The sequence below is a fragment of the Microplitis mediator genome, chromosome 11 (genome assembly GCF_029852145.1).
Source record: "Microplitis mediator isolate UGA2020A chromosome 11, iyMicMedi2.1, whole genome shotgun sequence".
Classification (NCBI taxonomy): Eukaryota; Metazoa; Arthropoda; class Insecta; order Hymenoptera; family Braconidae; genus Microplitis; species Microplitis mediator.
In genome coordinates, this window is record NC_079979.1 from 5,801,883 (window position 1) to 5,823,514 (window position 21,632).

General features: G+C 33.8%; 1 protein-coding gene across 1 annotated transcript in view; it reads left to right on the top strand.

Moving 5' to 3' along the window:
• The window catches only part of LOC130677175 (modular serine protease-like), a 69,492-nt gene that overhangs the window by 32,594 nt on the left and 15,266 nt on the right, over positions 1–21,632 (top strand). The window contains exon 5 of the mRNA XM_057483822.1: positions 6,072–6,323. Coding sequence (XP_057339805.1) covers positions 6,072–6,323 — 252 coding nt within the window. The remainder of the gene's footprint in view (positions 1–6,071; positions 6,324–21,632) is intronic.

The following is a 21,632-nucleotide window of genomic DNA, read 5'->3' on the forward strand; positions in this document are numbered from 1 at the left end:
CGATAAGATTGAGTTTGGGGTTTAGAATTTTGAATTGAAAGAGAGAAGTCGAAGGGAGACCTTCGAAGAGTACTGATGTGAGCATTCGACTCTAGTCGCTTGAAGCGAGTAGACGGGTGCAGTAATGGCGCTACAGTTCAAGGCATTGCGGAGAGCTACAGGATAAGATTATTATTACAGAAGTATTATTTAAAAACAGTGTGAGACGTTACTTGATATTTATTCATCAGACATCAGGTATGGAACAATTATTATAAATAATTAATCGAGTTCGAATCAAAAGTCTTGAAGTACTATGCTACTGTGTAAATTAAAGGAAAGATTTATTATCTGAGAGAATTATGAAAATATTGTTACAGTTAGAGTCACGTTCACAATTTATTGTTTATATTATTTTTATAAAATATGTTCTATTATTAAACCAATTATTGTCTAATTAGCATCGCTATGAGACCCATGTACGTTAGTTTTACGATTTTGCTAAAGAAAACGTTCTAGAGTATCGAATTTGTAATTACTGTTCTAGTTTACCGAATATTATTTGATTATCGTTTAGTTCTAGTTAATTAATTAACTTATTTATAAAATATCGATACGTGTCGTGTAGGTGTCAATTTACTTCTGTTAAGTGTTACATTCTGGCTTCTCAACATATGAGACAGAATAATTTTAATTTGACCAGGTTGACGTCGTTAGGGTGTCAATAGACCCCAGCTGCATCAGCTGTTGACCTTTCATTTTATGCAAAAAGTTTAGTGACTTACCATGGTGGGGATTATGGGCCCCATAAGTCGGCCCAATTAATCCCTTGATACGTCCTCTGGGTGCGAACGAGACGAGCTTCGAAGACTCGGTTCCTTCCTTTGTAGAGGAAAGTAATCCCAATTGGTCGATCAATCACCAGAGCTCGAAGGCTCAGCAACACATGAGCTCGAAAGCCTAACCACACACGAGCTCGAAAGCTCAACAACACAAGAGCTTGAAGGCTCAGCAACACATGAGCTCGAAAGCTCAATAAGAACTTCCTCCGACTTAATTCTCGGACGACCTTCGGTGAGGTCTGCGATAACACCGCGAATCCCGCGACCGAGCTGTACCGCACATCCTGACCTCCTGATATGAATTTTTTTATATTGAACTGAGGAAAGAATAAAAAAACTGCGATGCGGAGGATCTTCCGATGAAAATTAAGAGCTAATATTTAGTGAGAATTTTTTAAAGGGTCTAGCAACCCATTTTTGCGTCGCATTTGTAAAAAAAAAATAGTTGATTTTTTTGACATGCCCTTATATATATGTATTCATATACATTAGGGTGCATCGTTTGAGATGACTATTTTTTTTTTCAAGTCCTGTATCAAAATATAATTGTACACATTTAAAAAAAAGTTCTCATCAAAGATGAGCTCTTAACTTGAATTTAAGTACTCGCTAAATAAATTTAAAATTTTCCCATTCACAATCAGCATAGTGTATTCATACCGTACCTGGTTACAAGCGTACTTTTTACTTCTTTATACATAATACTCTACCAACATACAACTCTTTTAAATAGATTTCTATGCGAATACATCAATATCAAATATATATATGTTGCGAAATAACTCTATGTAAAATTATCTCCATATAAACTTATTATTCTCTTTAATGTAAATATATGCGAAAATAATTCATGTCCAAAATATCTCTATGAAAATAAAGTCTCTACGAAATTTACTATATTACGACAGAATCAGGTGTTGACATGTATTTATATTATGGAATTTCTCCATAACTATACAACTCTCCTTAATATTTCTCGATTCTGAAGATATCTATGACACAACAATTCTATGAAAAAATTTTTTTATCCAAAAATTTTTATGTGTTGACCAAAGTCTGTTTCAACATTTCTCTACCTGAAAAAAAAAAATAGTTTTAAATAAAATATTTATACATATTACCCGACCTGAGTTATATGATAATAATAAATTAAATAATATTATTCATCAATATTCATAAACATAATCATAATTAACCCTTTACACAATAAAGTAATAATTATTTCAGTGCACCACGTGGCGGGAGGGATATATTGATTTTTATCCCCACTATATCGACTTACTCTCCCTTCAGTCGATGTTTTTATACAATATATACGCGCACGTGTGCTACTAACTGAAATGAAAATATTGATTAAATACATAAAATTCAAAATAATTATCAAAACACAAACATAATAAACAATAATTCCAATAATTCATAAATAAATCAAAATTAAATAATTAATCAAAATAATATAAATACTTATATAATAAAATTTTATAGTAAATAAATGCGCTTTAATAGCTAGGAGGTGTTGTTAAATTCACGGCGAAATGGAAAAGCGCGCGCAGCGATTCACATTTGAATCGCTACGTGACAATGTGATTATAATAAGAATGGTACGAAATAATTTTTTTTTTTTTCTAAATAATCGAAAATTTTTAATAAATTTCTCTTTATATTTCATAAAACCGAATGGTTGAAGTAGACTGAATAGGTAGATCATATAAAAGAATCAACTCAACATTAGTAGGTTCGTCCAGTTGCCAATGTTCAGACCCAGCAATCAGAAGGACGGCAGTTCGCGCCCAGAGCCCAGCATAATTTACACCGGGTTATTTTTACACCATTTACCCCACTTGAATAGTTGAAACGTTAATAATCATGAATTCTACTAGGATAATAAAAATAAAAATTTTTTTTTTAAATTAAATTTATTTGCTTGCTTGGCCGATTGCTGGCTGCCATTAATCCGCCGATAGTCGATCGCCATTAATGGGCCGACGTTATTATTTGTATATTCAGCCGTTCATGGACCATTAAAAGTTCCTATTGACTGGCCGTTAATCATCATACTTCACCCGGCGATGGGCCATCCAAGGGCCGGTTTCCAAACTTTGTATGGGTAATTGCTTATCAATTTTTGTTTTTGACAGTAAATTTGACAAAGAAAAAAATCATTAATAATAAAATAACTAAAAAATTTTTGAATGTTTTGATTCGAAAATCAGTACACATTTTTTATGATTCTTACTCTTTAAAATAAGAGCTTAGATGACTTGATCCAATAAATAGCTTTTATTTTAGAGCTGTTTGTTTACGCCGTCGCGCTCTGAAACGCGTTATTCGCTTATAAAAGTAGTCACACATGGTTTTATTCCGGTGAAAATATTTTTTCGCGGTATTTATAACGTTACGAATAATTCCACGAAATTTCTATACTCTCAATATTTTATACAGTATGACTGAAGCTTTCTTATAAATTTTTAACCTAACGGTTATCTGTTATAGTTCTCTAACTACACGCATTTGTGTATAAGAATTAGCATATTTTCTATTTCTTACAATGCTTATATCTCATTAACAAATAATGTTATGACAAATTTTCTTCTGGACCTTTTTGTTACCCGAATATTAAACTATTCAAATATATCATTTTTATATTTTTAAACTTATTTGTTAATGTTATTTTGGAATAAAAAATGTATACCCGGATAATTATTTTCTTTATACCTCGAATAGAACTTGAAATTAATATTTTTATAATGAGGAACTTCGTTCCAATCTGGTGTCTGTAACGAGTAAAATAATGGGTTAAATTAAACTTATTAATTCAACATTAAATAGAAACCAAAATAATTATGAATCAAAATCATTTTAAATACCAGAAAATCAGAACTTGATGAATCCGTAATTTGTTATCAATTATACATCACCACATTGACAATTTTAAATAAATAGTTACCCCTTTTTGCTCGGTTTAGCTCGCCGGAGTCTAGGGTTCAAAAGGGGTTTTTAATTTATTGACAGTTTTATAAATAAACAATAATCAAAACTTTATTTAAACAAGAACACAAAACAAAAACCTTTTTTACAGGAGCTCCGATGCTCAGTTCTACTACCCTTACAATAATTAACATCCATAATTAAACGCGGGTTAATAACTCTCTTGAAACAAAATATCGCTGGTTATTAGTATTTCCACGCGGTCAAGTAACACACAAAATACACACACACACACACACACACACACACACACACACACACACACACACACATACATCCTTTGCATAAATTTACGCGGCCTAACATCGCGGTCTATCCCTTCCCGGTTGCTTCAGGGGAGTCTGGTCGACTATCCCGTCGGCCCTACACGAGTTCCCTTCCCCTGAGGGTAAGCGGATGGTCTTCGACAAAAACCCATCTACTCGGCAAAATTCACCCTTTGGCAGAAGGCCTCTGGGTAGGGACCATCAACCCTCCATGAGAGAAAAGGTTCGCTTACCTGGTTCTGTCGAACTCCTGGTAAACGGCCTTCCTTGATGTTGACTGGGAATGGTCTTCCTCGGACAACCTCTTGGAGAGACTAAGTTGCCTCTACGGGCTTATATGCGCGGTTTGATCATTATATCTATCCGCTGTAGATATGGACGGGAATAAATTCCATCGCCCTCTGTTGTTGACAGCGAAAGTATACTGTTGGTGAAACTTTTTTAAGTCCAGAGTTATAAAGTCAAAGGGAATCGAGAAAAAAATAATTTTATCAAATGTAAAACTGAATTTAAAGCAGAAGAATTCGTTTAAGATGTTAAGTAAATACTAACTACCGAGAACTTAGCCGTGCGAGCGACGGTAATCCGGGTGGACGGATAGAAAATGAAGGAATGAACGATTGAAATATTAGAGTTAATTTCATTTTCAGCTAATATTTCTCGTATTTCAACTTATTTTATAATTCTTTTCTATCTCTTGAATCTTTTAAAAGATTCATTTGAAATCTCTATAAGCGTTTTTATTTTATTTCCTTTGACTTTGCCTGCTCAGGACTTGAAATAATTTTCGCTCGGGCGCGCATTCACATACTCATACAGTCCATCCATATAATTTTATATTTCGCTAGATTCATTCAACTTAAACTTAAAAGTCAATAAACACAGCTATATAAGTATAAATAAATAATAATACGTCATTGCCGAAAGGAAATAATAATGTTTATAATAAGAAAAATAATCCCCATAGTATAAAAATAATACAAGAAATTAGTTGTTAACATAAGTATAAGTTTTAATAATCATATATAGAAACGATAGTCATGTTAATAAGAAATAGTAGATATAAGAATAGTAATGAGTACATAGTAATAGTAAATTAGTAATTAGTTGTTTAAACAAATAAAAAATAGTATTAGAACTTTAGTCCTAGTTTTAAGCATAGTAATAGTATCAATACTAGTTTTAAGTAATTATAGTAGTAACAGTAAGTATAGTTATATATAAACGATAAGTAGTCATAGTAATAAGAAATATAAGCACAAGTATATCACAACAAAAAAAAATCACAGGCGCCCTCAAATACTGGTCATTTTGGCAGTACACCACCGCACCATCACATGTTCCATGACACCACACGGTTTTTTTTTTAAATTCAGTAGAAATTCTTTAATTTTTTTTCTCCGTGCAAAAAATCATTAAAAAAACAAATAAATTTGAAAATTAATTTTTTTTTCTAGATAACAGTATCCTTCAATTTGACCTGTATTGAATAATAAATTGATAGTTAATCACTGTCTATGACAAAAAAATCTATATTTCGAAACAACTGGTCTCCTTTTAAAATATCATTCTAAAATGATCTTTTTAAAACTTTTATTTTGTCCGAAAAAAAAATAGTTTTTTTATTCGAAACTTTCAAAGTACATCATTTTACCTCAAATGCTCTGTTTTTTCTTTGAATCACTTATAAACTCGTAATCATTGAAAAATTGAACAAAACAAATTTTCATTTTGAAAAAAAAAAACAATGTCCAACAAAAAATTATTCTCATTGAGAAGATAATTCTGAAATAATATTATACTAATAGATCTCGATTACGGAAAAAATTCGTTTTTTTAAATCTGGAATACTTTTAAGATCCAGCAAGCGCTTAAGACTTTGTTTTGTTTTTTCCTAGAGATGGAAAGCTATAGGAGTGTTACGATTTCGGTGATTCGTTATGGAATGCCCTATGAACATATTATGATATCTTATGAAATTAATTTATGTTTTCAGAGTTTAAAAAAATTACTTGTCCACCATTAGATGCACCTGCAACTAAAAAACGTTGTGAGGTTTTATGGGGACCTAAACAAGGTTGGATTTCATGCAATGAATCTATACCTGTTGGCACTCATGTCACCTTAGAGTGTTCAGAATTTTATGAACGACAATCAGGAGCTTTTCACACAACATGTCTTCATGATGGTACTTGGAGTCAGCTTCCTTTACGATGTCAGCCTATCTGTGGATTACGTGACGACACAGGTACTTTATGGGAGTATTTATATATTAGAATGTCACAAAAAAAAATTTTTTTAACGACTTAAAGGCTCAAAAGTTACTTTATATTATAAAGATCTTCACCAAATTTCAGCTAGATATCTTTGAAATTGGGCTATCAATTACGGGTTATTAATTAGATTTATGGTATAGGTGTTTAATGGTTATTAATCCTTTTGTTATTACTTTTCGATTAATTATAGTTATTTCTTTTTACCGTTAATAGTTTAAATGTTATACCTATTTTTAATTATAAAAATTCAATAAATTGCAACTATTATTAGGTTCATAGATAAAGCTGCATTAGCGAATTATAATTATAACCAAGACCCCCAGTCCAGGGTGTGACCCCCTGTCCAGGAAGCCAAGATTAGATTCAGTTGATAAAATCAACTGTTTTGTGTGACTAGCTCTTCTACAAGGCGGGGAATACCCGATCCTGGTCACAAGGAATATTTAGAAATCCTGAGAGTATAGGTGATATATATGGGGCATTCCACGCCAAATCGACCATTTTGAACCCGACCCCTTTAGATTTGGCTGAAAATATTTTATCTTTTTCTACCCCATCAAAGACATTTCTCATAATTTTTTCAAATTTTTTCACCCAACCGAAAAAAAGTTATAAATTTTTGTAAAAAATGGCTTTTTTCATTTTAAATAGCTATAACTTCTTTAAAATTCAACTGATTGGAACGTTTTTTTTTTTCAAATTTTTGTTTTTAAATGTAATTTTCGAAAAAAAAATACAAAAAAATTATTGCAACCTATCTTCATTGTTTTTTTTGTAGATATTTAGAAAAAATAAATAATTTTCCGATGTTTGCCATTTTTTATTTTTTTTTTTTTATATAAAACTTTGAGATTTTCTGCAGATCCTTAAATTTTTTCAGAGTGATGTTTTTTCGATTTACATTTTTTTTCCAATTGAAAAAAAAAATTTGTTATAACTAGCCTTGTTTCTCATAACACCATGCTTAAAATTTTTGAGAGTGCTCAGAAAACTTTCAAATTTGAAAAAAAAAATAAAAGCAATAAATTAAAATTGTAATCCTCGAAATAATTTGAATTTTTTTCGAAAAATGAAGTTTAAAAATAGAAGAACCTTCTGAACAATTCTTTTGTATTTTTTTCTGAAAACTACGTTTAAAAACGAAGAAATTGAAAAAAAAAAACAGTTTTCGTTTAGTCCATTTTTGGACAAGTGCTAGCAATTCGAAAATAAAATTCTTTTAACCATGAAACAATAAGTGTAGAAGGAATTTTATTGAATTGCCAGCATCTGTTCAAAAATGGACCAAACGAAAAATTTTTTTTTTTCTTTTTTTCGTTTTTAAACGTTGTTTTGAGAAAAAAATACAAAAAAATTATTCAGAAGGTTCTTCTGTTTTTAAACTTGATTTTTCGAACAAAATTCAAATTATTTCGATGATAACCATTTAAATTTATTGTTTTTAATTTTTTTTTCCAAATTTGAAAGCTTTTTGAGCACTCTCAAAAATTTTAAGCATGGTGTTATGAGAAATAAGGCTAGTTATAACAATTTTTTTTTTCAATTGGAAAAAAAATATAAATCGAAAAAACATCACTCTGAAAAAATTTAAGGATCTGCAGAAAATCTCAAAGTTTTATATAAAAAAAAAAAATAAAAAATGGCAAACATCGGAAAATTATTTATTTTTTCTAAATATCTACAAAAAAAACAATGAAGATAGGTTGCAATAATTTTTTTATATTTTTTTTTCAATAAGTACATTTAAAAACAAAAATTTTGAAAAAAAAACGTCCCAATCAGTCGAATTTTGAAAAAGTCATTGCCATTTAAAAAGAAAAAAGTCATTTTTTTTCAAAAATTTATAACTTTTTTTTCGGTTGGGTGAAAAAATTTGAACAAATTATGAGAAACGTTTTTGATAGGGTAGAAAAAGAGAAAAAATTTTCAGCCAAATCTAAAGGGGTCGAGTTCAAAAGTGGTCGATTTGGCGTGGAATGCCCCATATATAAAAATAGATGAAAATTTTATTTAACCAATTCACCCAGACAACTGACCCCACTTTACAATAATTAATTAAATAAAAACCGAGACAATAATTGAACGACACGAGCTAGTGAGAGTGAAGTTGATCTTGATGAATTACTGACGCCAAAATGGCAGGCACAGAACACTGACTCGACTTTACAATTTCATCTTGAATTTACTTTATAATTTTCAGTTACTATCGTATATTTAATTTTCACTCTCTACTTTATAAAACTTCCAATTTATTATATGCTCTCCAACTGAGAGTTATTATTTATATTGAAGTTAATTTATATAATTTAAATGATAATATTTAATCTTACCGGAGTAAGAATTAATTTATTCAAAACTTTATTAATTGAAATCACCGACGTCTCGTGACGCAGCCATCTTTGCACGTTTAGCGTCTAGATCTGCCCAGGACCACATCTCAAAGTTTCCGTTGCTGATACCGATTCCAATTCTCCAGAAAAACTACAACCAAACAAACTCCACAGCTTTCCGGGACTTCAAAATAATTTTCACAAATTGTTGGATTGACGTAGACTGCTTCTCCAAAATTTATTAAGAGATATCGAGTAGAAATGTATAACGTGATGATAATTGAAATAATAATAAGGAAAGTGAGCTATACAGCTGTTCACTCAGAATTGTCCGTCCTGCCCCTCAACGAGTCGGTTACTACCTCGTACTCCAGGTTCGCGCATGCGTCCTGCAACTTTGCCTCGGCAAATCCAGTAGGTATAAGTAAATGTTGGTTTATCCCTCGTTGTCCAGTTACCGTAGGCAGCCACCAGGTTCTGGTTATCTCTCGAGCATGACGTTAAAAATATATTTACTGAATCCCGGTTACAATCCCCCCCCCCACCAAACTCGTGCCTCGGATTCATAACTCTAACCAGTGGGCCTGTTGTCTGCCTATCACTGATCTCTACATAACTGGTGTAACGAGGTTTATAAATCCTCCTTATCGTACTATGATAATAGGCAGTTACCAAGGGTATTTACCTCGTGTTACCTGGTTTACCCGCTTTGGTTTTACTTAATTATTATTATTATTTAATAATCCCTCTCCATTCGTATTTTTAATGGAAGGGATGCGCATCACGTCGACGCGTAAGCATCGACGTGAATCTATAAAAAGGCCTACGCGCCGATAATTATTAGTTCTTTCATATTTAATATACCTTTCATTATGTCTTTATAATAAACCTAGTTTACGTTTTAACCTTTTTTATTTTTTAAACTTTACCTGCTTATCTATTAGTTTCTAAGCCTTACTATTAGATAATTCTAGCCCATAGCTTCACTATGGAAGACGGAATCCCCGTAGGGATATACCTTGGTTTATCCTGTGTGCTTTCACACCTCCTAGCCTGTATCCTTGCGCTGCAGAAGACGGTAATCCCGTGGGGATATACATTCCTATATCCTCGTATGAATTTATCATACACCCTAGCCTGTATCCTTGCGCTGCAGAAGACGGCAACCCCGTAGAGGTGTGCCTTGCGCAGCCTCGTACAACCTTGGTTGTACACCACAGCCTATAGCATTTCCTATAGAAGACGGTTACCCCGTAATCCACCTTTTATGTGGTTTTTAATCAACAATTGTGGGGCTTAGACCACAATTGTTTCTTTTAATTATTACCTGCTATTTCTATTTACCTGCATCATTGAACCAGCTATTTATAAGTAAGTATAATTCCATTATTTTCACACCTTTTCAACCTCTCGTGCTTATCACTCTTTGGCTTGCTACATAAATACCTGTAATCGAATTTCTTTTTATATAATTTGTAACGCCCCACGATTCCCGATCCTTTATGTGCATTTTGCATATATAAACTCAAGGCCAACCGGTCGTCTGGTCCTTACGAACCAGGTAACACCAGGATCAGTTACCAAATAATTAGCTCGCTGGCTAAAAGGGACAGGGGCCTATTTCTTACGAAAGTCAGAAATAGGTAACGGACGGTTGATTCACCCACTATTAAAGAGGGTGGACCTCAACATCGTTTCACTGGATAACGCATCCATATGGCGTGAAATAAAAAAAATAATTTTCATTGAAGCATACACTAGCGCCGCTAAATGAGTGGTTGGAAACTAAATAAAGGAAATGAGCGCTTGCGCGAATTGTGGCTATATCAGTAGGGATGGTCATTTTACCGTAACGAAGTTACAAAAAAAAAATGTTTTTGTAACAATAACCATAATTTACTAAGAACTGTCAAAATATTTTAATAATACAATTAAATGTAATTTCTTACGAGTGATTTTATGATAGTCAAGTTAGCGGACATCTGACAATTTCTAAAATTTTGAAATAATAAATAAAAATGTTTATAAAATAAAAAAAAATCCATGTTTTGAAAATTCTAAACTCAGTACATGCAGTATTCTTAATTTTATTGTATTAATTATTTAATTTTCTTATGTATCTTAAAAAAATTTGTCGTATTTCTGCTACATTTGCATTAATCTGATTTTATTGTACACTGAGTAAACAAAAGTGTTATCAATTTTCATAACAAACGCAAGTTTCAAAATTCAATATATGCCGTGTTCAAATTTTCATCACTAAAATTTTTTTTTTTTATTAGTTTAATACAAACTAGAAAAAAGTTATAAAAAATTGTCTTGGAAGAAAAAAACACAATTAACGAAATTAAACATGATCTGTTTACTCTTTATAATGTATTATAAAAATTAATTTATGTTATATACAATTAGAATGAGTCATTACTTAACTAAATTAATTTTTTTTTTAACAATAAAAAATGTATAATTTACGTAAATTCATTCCGTCGTGGGAATATTGATCGGCAACTCGTGATGTTAGTTCCTCCTACAAACACATAGAAGATTCTGAATCCTCAGCTTCCAAAATTGTGATTAATGTGGCTGAATAGTCTGCAATAAAAATTAGAAAATTAAAAAAATATACAAATCTGATGAAAAATTTCTATTAAGAAAAGTAGAGCTGCGAGTAGAGTACATTAGACCTCAATCAAACGATTATATTGTTTAAAATATCAAAAAACAATGTGATTTATAAATTTGTGTTCTTGAGTGTAAATAAAAACTATTCAATTACGTCAATAACAACAAGCCTTACTCTATTCAAACAAAATTATATTTTCTGAAAATCACAGCCGTACATATAAAATATTGACTGAATTATGTCGAAATCACAGAAAATACGAGCAATAAATACTTAATCGGGAAGAAGTAAATAAACATAAAATCGTCAATAAAACTAATCAATAGCATATAAACATACAAAATTTTTCCAACAATTTTTGAGGCGCTTCAAGCGTCCAAGTACAAAAATATAAAATACAATAAATATTTGATCATCAATAAAACTAAACAACAGCATGTAAACATACAAAATTTTTCCAACAATTTTCGAGGCGCTTCAAGCGTCCAAGTACAAAAATATAAATATTTGTTATAAAATACAACAAATATTTGATCATCAATAGGACTAATCAACAACGAGTATGTAAAGATACAAAATTTTTCCAACAATTTTTGAGGCGCTCAAGCGTCCAAGTACAAAAATATAAAATACAATAAATATTTGATCATCAATAGGACTAATCAACAACGAGTATGTAAACATACAAAATATTTTTGAAAATTGTTCAATCAATAAACTGTCCAAGTACAAAGATAGAAATGCAACAATCGATAAAAACCACAAGATATAAAGCTATTATTGGTGGGCCCAGACTATTTGGCGCTTTAAAAAGTGCCGAACATTTTTCCCTGTAATCGTAAGGGCAAGATTTTTGGTGGTTGCAAACATTTGAATTTCAATATAATTAGAAAGGATTTGCTTAGAAAGTGAATAAAAATGATCTACGCAACTATCTGCGATTAAACTATCACGAAAATGTTCAGAAAAATCTGGGAACAGTTTGTGACGGAACGTTACTAACTTTTTGAAAGCTGTGTTACATAATACGGCAGAAAAGTTCTTCTCCGTTGGTGGTTTGCCCATATTGGCATTAATTGCTTTTCTAAAAAGTTCTTCAGCAGTTTTACAAATTATTATAACACTCTCTGAGGGCGTGATTAATCCGCCTCGGTTTTTGAATTTTATCAGATTTGTAGCACTATTTTGATCATAGTCCACGTTTTGATGACTTGACAATATCCCATGACAAGCGCTGATACAAAGCGGACACTTAATGTTTTTTTCAAGTTTTCTCACCACGAATCCTGCAATGTACCCAACAACATTACACGTGAATTCACTGAGATTGTTGGGTGAAGACCAAGCAAAAGCTAGATACTCAGTAAGCTCGTCTAAAACTACATCAGAATTACTATCACAGTCTAAGTCATATTTTTCAAGTCTGCTGATTCTCCACAGTACTATAAACAGATAAATCATAGCGCTTAATCCTTGCTACTTTTTAGTTCGAAGTGGTAACATGTAAAATTTTTGTATTATCCATTATTGCTGTGTTCCCTGTTGCAACTTTCACATCATGTCGAATGAGTAATCTCTTGAATGCCGAAATAAATTGAGCTACTGTCGGATTAGGACACCAACCAATTCTAGCTCGAATGGCGGCGAAAAATAACTCAAGATGATCTTGGCTCATTTTATATGACAGCAAATAAGATAATTGAGAATTTTCAGGTTTAACATATCTGTCGTAAATCCTTATTGTAGCTAGTACGGCAGTATATAAACCAATAAATCCAGTTTTTCTTTGGCTATGAAAAATTAGCTGTCCATTATCTCGTTTCAGTTTACGTAAATAATTTAGTTCGTCTAAAACTCTTGCACGCCAAACGTGTTCATTATTTCGCCTTAAAAGACTTTTAAATCCTTTTCCCCAAGGATTACGAACGTTTAAAAAAGCAAAAGGGCAGTCTATACAGCGTATAAACCTTACTGTCGCTTCACAGCCTTTAAATTGTGGCAAACGTAAAATTTTATCACAAAATTCTATTGCATCAGCAACTCTAGCGCTGAGTGTTTGGGCAGCCAAAAACACTTTCATTATTAAGCTTTTGTACTCTACGTGCATAGCACGTAGTTTGTTTCCCAAACGCAATCCTTCCTCTTGTTGAAGAATTGCTAAATTTTTAACGTATTCCCATTTAATGAGATTGCCATCACCATCGCATAATATTGAATATTCGGCAAAAGCATTCCGAATATTTTTTAAATCATGACAAGCATCTAAAATTACGTGAATATCTGGAGCGTTGATAATCGGGTGGAGAAAGAAAGGCTTCGCAGTTTCGTCCATAGTCATTACTGCTCCAAGTTTTTTAACAGTTGAAATATGATCTGCTGGGCCATCTAAAGTCAATGATGCAACTTCAACCCCTACATCATACAAACGTCGTAAAGTTTCGAGAATTAAATTTACTTTAGTATCTGCTGTTAAACCGTTCACTAAAAAATACGCTACAGGTAACTTCCAACTGTTATCAAATGGAACTACAAGCATTACCAAAGCGTCTTTTGCGATTGAATCTTAACGTATATGTGTAAGGGTATGCCCTTGCCTCCCCGTACTAGGAAGTTCGGACAATCCTCCAGGTTGGAACTTGGGTGTATGAAGTTTTGGGTTCTGAAATGTCTGATGCAGCCGAGTACGCGGCTCGATTTGGAATAGGGGGAAGGTTGATAAAATAATGTAACAATTGATTCTAAATTTAATTCTTGCTCTTTTATTATGAATAAATAATTATTTGTTTACTATATACACTTAATGTTAAATCTATTTATAATTAATAATTAATAAATTAGCAGTTTCGCGACGTAGTTCCACTGCGCATGCGCCACTTCTGTTTCACCGGGATACCAGTCCCAACTTTATTTAATATAAATTTCCTTAATAAATTTAATTATAAAAATGATTCACGAGTCTTTTATTTAATTTAAACTAATGAAGAGATTCAACGATGTCGAGGGAAAATCCTGACAAATAAAGTTAACCGGTAATAAATTTTCGCATGCATAGAGAACGAAATAATTTGAATGAACGTAACAAAAGAATTTGGAAAGACGATAAAATAACTGAGGGAATCTCCTCCACGTGTTTGACAACCATAAAATTATAAATTTCAAAAACCTTTATCCTGAAGAACTTACATCGACCTGTCCCAGGTGTTTTGCAGTGCTGGTCATCTTGGCGAGAAACAACAGGATCTTTCCTTCCAACGAAACTTAAGATTGTACGTATATGTTTAAGAAAGGAAACTACACTTGCGGCTAATGGCGTCTGCCTGAATAATAAACTGTGTTGAACGTTCTGAGATCAAGTAATTTAAAATGCAGAAGAGAAAAGACTTGAGCGACCGCTCAGTTCAGCAAGTTGACGATAATTAATTGTTGGTTGGGTTGTCTAGCGACGAGGTGTCCAGTCTACCCCTACCGTTGCGCTGTTGAACCAAGTTCGACGCAAGGGCGGGTGTGCAGATAAAAGGGCGCGAAATTTAATTTTTTTGCTGACCTGGCAGTCGATCACCAGGTCACCCCGTTACATATGATTGCTACTCATGTTTTCTGGACAGTTATTGTGAATGCCAGTACCAATATCAACATTTCCTCGCATTTTGCCATCTCGAGTCCACTGAAAGCCTTTTTTAATTCCCATCTCGTCAAAAATTAAAGCACAAATTAGTTTTTTATCATCTTTTTGTAGAGCTTCACTTTTTAATTTCAAAGTTCTTAAACATTCGTCTAAAAAACCTGGTTCTGCATCAATGCTGCTGTACCAAGAACGAAGTACAGCCGGATGAGGAAGCGCGCATTCAAAATTTTCTCGGACATAATCATAAGCCGAAGGAGAATAAAAATGTAAAGTTAGCGCGAAGCATCGTAAGTTAGGGGATACTTGTCTTTACAATTTTTTTCAAGAAGAATGTTCTTATGCATGCGTGAAAAAACCTCCGCGGGAATATCTTTTAGGCCATTCAAAGTATACGAACCCTCTTTGAGAAGAGTCTTCTCTGTCAGATGTTTAACAATCTGTTTCATTGAGGCGATTTTCTTCTTACTGCGTTTATGTTTTTGAGACAAAACTTGATTATTGACTGTCAGCTGATGGAGTTTGCTTTTCGCTGCTATCAAATTGCTCTTCAGTTTTTCTGCAGTTCCCACATATGAATGATTGTGGTCAATAATGCGACTGCTAGCTACTGCATCTAAAAAAAAAAAAAGAAATGAAATGATTTCATTTCAATTCTCATAACTTCTTTATTTTAACCAGTAATCTTGAATAGCGGTTTCAAAACTTATTATTTATAAAATTACTAGTGTAATTGAAAATAGTGTACTGTTTAATGAAAAATTTTTATCGACAATTTTTTTTTATGCGGTACTTCAAATTATATTATAATGTACACTGAGAAAATAAAATAATATTGTCCAAACAAGGATTTCTCGGTTCAAAAAATCCGTTACAAATATTTATTTCATTATTTTTAATTATCAATTTCTTGAGATAAGAACATCAAATTTATTTTTGTTATTTTATGCTTTTGATATTATAGTATGGGTAAATAAAAGAATAGCTTCATTTACGTTAAATAAAAATTATTTCGATCAATTCTACGAATTCTTGAGACAAAATTATATATTCTTGAAAATAATCAAGAATACATGTTTTTGTATCGAGTAAATATTCATAATAAAAGTATTTTTTTCCTCAGTGTGTTAGAAACTTTCAGATTTTATTAATAATGTACACAACGAAAAAATTACCTTTTTGTTTCTCGATTGGCATGCTTCGCAAAGGTAAACTAATGACAGTTATTTGACTATTCGGTGTCAGGGTTGTCAAAGATGTGGTTGCTGACAAAACAGTAGAATAACTATACGCTGCATCATTTATCGCTTGCAAAAAATTTTTGTTATCTTGCAATTTTGGTCCTACAAAAATAAATTGTAGAAAATGTTTTAGATTAAGAAGAATGTTACAATAATATTTCATTATACTATATACATGAAAAAGTTAAAGGAATTTACTTTTTTGTAAACAATCAGAATCTTGTTGATTCAGATTGTTGCTTTCCAATATCTGAGGTTAATTGTGATGTGAGTTCTCTTTGTGTCCATCAAAAATCGTTGGAATACTGCCTTTTCGCAAACGAAATAGTTGATCGCGAAAATCTAAGCACTGGCTTGAAAAATGTTGAGAACATAAATGATGATATTTGGATGGTTTCCAATTTGGCTCGTAGTTCATATTTTTGATCCAGAGTTGGAGAACTTTCTTATCTGCTGGAAATCTATTTTAAATGTCAATATATGAGATTAGCAATGATTCATATGAGTGTATGTATGTTTAAGTTTATAATTTTTCATAATTATTTTACTTCTTCTTTTAAATAAAATTTTCTGTCAAGTCGTTCTATTTTTATATATATATATATATGTAGAGAACAAACTTTACATAAAATTTATAATTAACCCCGTGTTTTCTTGAAGCTGACAAATTTTTTGATAGAAATATTAAATTAAAACGACTTGAAAGAAAATTTTATTCAAATGAAGTAAAATAATTATGAAAAATTATAACCTTTAATTTTTGTGGTACTTACTTATAAAAAGATAAATCGCTTGATTTTGTATCTTTTTTTTTTACAAAACACGCACGATCGCAATTTTTCAGTTTTATATATGAACTCAATTAAAAATTTCACTGTTTTTCACAATAATCACTTTGTTTCATAAATTTCACTTGCACAATAATAAACTTTTTGGACGAGAAACGTGAACGATATGCTGCATCTGCGAGTATATTTTTTAGGTTAAATTTTAAAATAGCAGGTATGTTTACGGTTGAAAAATGACCATCCCTACTTCTAATAGCTACGTTCGCGCATGGGCCGTATGACATAATTTAGTTTTAGCCATTCATTTGGTGGCGCTAGTGTATGATTCAAATATTTTCATTTCTTAGCTACAGGATGCTCTATCCAGTTATACAGAGATCAGTGCTGCCTATGGTATCTGAACAGAAGTTGGAGGTATACTGGAAATGAATACAGAATTAGACAGCATAACTAGTACTTGAATTTTTTAATGAAATGGCTACATAAGTTTGATGTATTAAACAAAATAATAATATAGTAAATTGAATATAATAAAAATAATTAGATATAAAAGAAAAATGCAACTGGCTTAACGGCCTCAACGACTTTAAAAGTCAAGCGCGGGTGGAGCGTCAGCACGCCCTCGGAAAATACGGCGAGTAAGACGGTAAGTGAGTCCGCCTTTGAGCGCTTGGGGAGCACGCCGAACAATTAACGGGCGTAGGGGCTGAAGGCCCGAACCATTTACTACGGCTGGAGCTGATGATGAGCAGAAGACTCCAGGACGTCTAGGAGCAGGGAAAAAGACAGGGTGTACAACCCGATGATAGCGGGAATAACCAGTTTCAGGAACGGAGGGAAGGGGAACTAGGTCACCAACTCCCGGGACTGGGACTTCTAATATTTCCCGTAAGGAAGCTTCAATTTCCGCTATATCTTCAGTTTCCACAGCAGGTTCCTTCTGAGGAGATCTTGAACCCTCTACTTCCATGGGTGGCACTGCAGGTTCCAGGTCGGGCAGTACTGGAAGTACTGGTTCTTCAAGTTCTGGGTTTTCCGGTATGGCCGCAGGCGCTATGGCCTGAATCGCGCGACGACGTGTCTTATACCGTGAAAGTTTCGTTTCGCGGTAAGCAGCGAAAGCGGCTTGCATGTGCCGCCAAGTTTTGTTTTGGGGAACGAAACACCGATGTTGTAGCCATTGCCGAAACTAAATAAAGAAAATAAGTCTAAGTGAATTTAAAATGGTACCAATTTGCCATACCACAGAACCGAAGAACTTGTTTTCGATTTACCGGACGTGGATATTGAACAATTGGCGCTATCTTTTCAGGATCAGGCCTCAATCTTTCCTGGTCTACAATAAAGCCCAAAAACTTTACTTCAGACCGAGCGAACTTACATTTAACGGGATTAATGGTGAGACCTGCTTCCCGGAATATCTCAAAGACTAGCGACAAGATCTCCTTATTTTCTTGATAATTTTCACTGATTATTACCCAATCATGCAAATAAGCGAAAACTTTATCTGACCAGATCCTAGGTAAATTCCGCTCTACAAGACGTTGAGTAAAACGTTCTTTTAATTTATCCATTGCTTACTGGAACGTCCCAGGGGCTCCAGACAGACCATACGGCATCCTCACCCATTCAAAGTGTCCAAGACCTTCAACCGAAAAAGCTGTTAGCGGAATAGACGACTCTTCTATAAGAATTTGATGAAATGCCTCCTTCAGGTCCATAGTACTAATGTACACGGCACCATGAAGAGCACTTAAAATTCTCAACATGTTTGGAAGAGAATGAGTTGGAACAATAGACAATCGATTTATTGGTCTGTAATCAACGCAAAATCTCAGTTCCCCATTAGCTTTTGGTACCATAACTGGTGAACATGACCACGGACTGTTACTTTCCCGGACATACCCCTTTTCCAGCAGGTCTTTTACCTGACGAGTTAACTCAGCTGAGATAACCGGACTTCGACGATATGGACGAATATTAACCGGCTTGACACCAGGAAGGACAACAATCGAATGCTGAACCAGATCTGTTAAACCCTGATTTGGTATCGCCTGAAATTTCCCAATCTCAGATTGGATGAACTGATCCAAATCCTCCTTCTCGTCAGATATTAAACCCGCACACAAAACACGAGATTCTTTGCAATTAATAGACTCGAATGGATGCAACTCTGTACTGGCCCCAAAACCAAAAGCCAAAGCAAAATCCATCCCAAGAATGATTGAATGACTGAGACCATCCATTACGCTCAGGTACTGTTCGCCTGCTACAGATCCAATCTGAATAACAAATGGAGCACCTCCATTTGTTTTACATAGAGTATGGTTTGCTAATAATACCCCACGACGTTGAGTATCATCAGACAGGAGTTCACCAGTACTTAGTTCATAAATTTTTTCATAAACCTTAGAATTTATATACGAGCGTTCGCTTCCCGTATCTAAAAGACCGTTTAATTGAACTCCGAATACCCAAACCGAAGTAGGAATTCTAGCTGTTATTATAGGTGGACCAGGTCCGGTACCTGTTAGAAATACTCTACGATACGCAAGACGGTTTTTTATTCGAGCTGGTTAAGGACGATTTCTCAACACGGATGGTAAAAAGGACGCTCGAGAAGATGATTGTTCAGCTAAAGTATCGAACGAGGAAGACGTATCAGGGGTTTGCCCTGTTTTTAAATCATCTGACTCGAAACCCGCATCAAATTCTTCGTCTTTGATGTCCTCTTCTATCTCAGAATCACTTTCGTGATCAGAAGAAAGAGGTTCAAGTCCACAAAGATACGGAGCGTCTACAAAGTCAATTTGACTTTTTTCTTCGAATTCGTCAGGACCGACAGAAATTATTTCCGGACATTTACTAGGCAATTTTAGTCCTTCCAGAGCATGAAAGAGATGATTTAAAACAAATGTATATTCATCATCACCGACCTTATCTAAAAGTTTTTTTACTTCATTATCATTTAATATAAAATTTTTAAAATCATTGTCCGGTAAAAATTGGTTTAAATAATTGAAAGAATTGCCATGAACTAGATTGAAATCTATTGATAATTTCGAGTTATCTAAGGGCCCCTTCACTAATCCCAAAGTTCCCTTAGAACAATCTAAGTCAAAAAGTTTTAAAATATTTTCTTTATTAATAAATATATTACTATCACTAATATCACAGATTTCTTTAGTACCATCCTCCAAATCTAAATCTTCAGGACTCACGACGCAACCCAGCCCCGTGACCCCAGAATCCCCAACCTGAGTATTCACGCCAGAGTCATCAGATACGGATACATCATCCGCACCGGCGTCCCTAATGCAAACATCTGCATCAGGAGCATCAGCAACAAACACTCCGTTTGTGCCGGCATCCCCGATGCAAACATTTACACCAGAGGCATCAGCGACAGATGACCCACCTGCACCGGCATCCCTAACGCGAACACACACGTCAGAGGCATCAACATCACGCGACCGCGAAACGTCGGTAATTTTTTTAAATTCTCCTACCTTTACCCCTACCCCTACTCTATCGTCAACACTAACATTAACACTAATCTTATCGCTAGACTTCCCCTTGTTCTGACTACTTTCCTTTCTCCCTTGAAATTTATTTCCCAATTTATTAATAAACAATTTTAACTCACATGATTTTACTGGACGGTACTGACAAATATTATTTAAATTACTAGAACTTTTCTTTCGAAAATCAATAAATTGTTGATAATTTATTCTACGTTGAATTTGCTGAAGGCTGAATTTCCTTTTATTTGATTTTAATTTTACAAATTCATTTTCTGGCACCCCCGGGTTACTTACGTTCCCACCCTTATCCGACGGAGATGTTATTCGAAAGGGTGTTAATCGTTTTTTGAATTAGAATTCGAGATTTGAGATACAGGTTGATCTACCTGAAGATATTAGACGGCAGTTGTTGCCGGGTTAGATGTATTACCCGTTTCCGTTTGATACATTCTACACACGTTTCTGGTATGTCCGGGCTGTTGACAAAGATTACAAACATCAACTCTTGGGTTAACGCATACATCACAAGTATGCCCGATTTGCCCACAATTATGACACGTACGCGGATATTTATGTTGAGGAGCCGACCAGGGTAGATTATGAACTGGTGCAGGTACAGCAGCAGGTAATGGAGCCAGAGTATTATTTGATGGAACTGGTGGTTGAGACGGAATTATATCAGGATCTGGTAATTGAGGAAATTGTTGAGGATTTGGATAATAAGGGTAAGGGTAATAATATGAAGGAGGGATAGGGTATTGAGGCTGCTGTGTACCTGACGACTGAGTAGGTGGCGCGAGAAGTTGTACCGGCGTTTTAGGAATCGCTCTATCTTCTTTAACTTAAACATTAAAATGCGGACGAGGTCGCAACTCGCTATTACGCCAGGTTCTTTGATTAGAACCTGAATTAGCACAAACTGTAATATTACCTTCCTCATCCTGGATGACCTCTTCAATAACTAAGGACTGGCCATCCTCATCAGTGTTTAGAGACAACTAAGCCCCTTGTAACGCGGTCAAGCGTGTCTTTTCACGCGGTTTTGGAAATTTACTCGAACCCGAATCACCAAAAACTCGATGACTTTGCTCCAACGCTTGAGTTGCTTCCCGGATAGCAGCGTGCAAGCCATCATATGTAGTCACCGACCGTG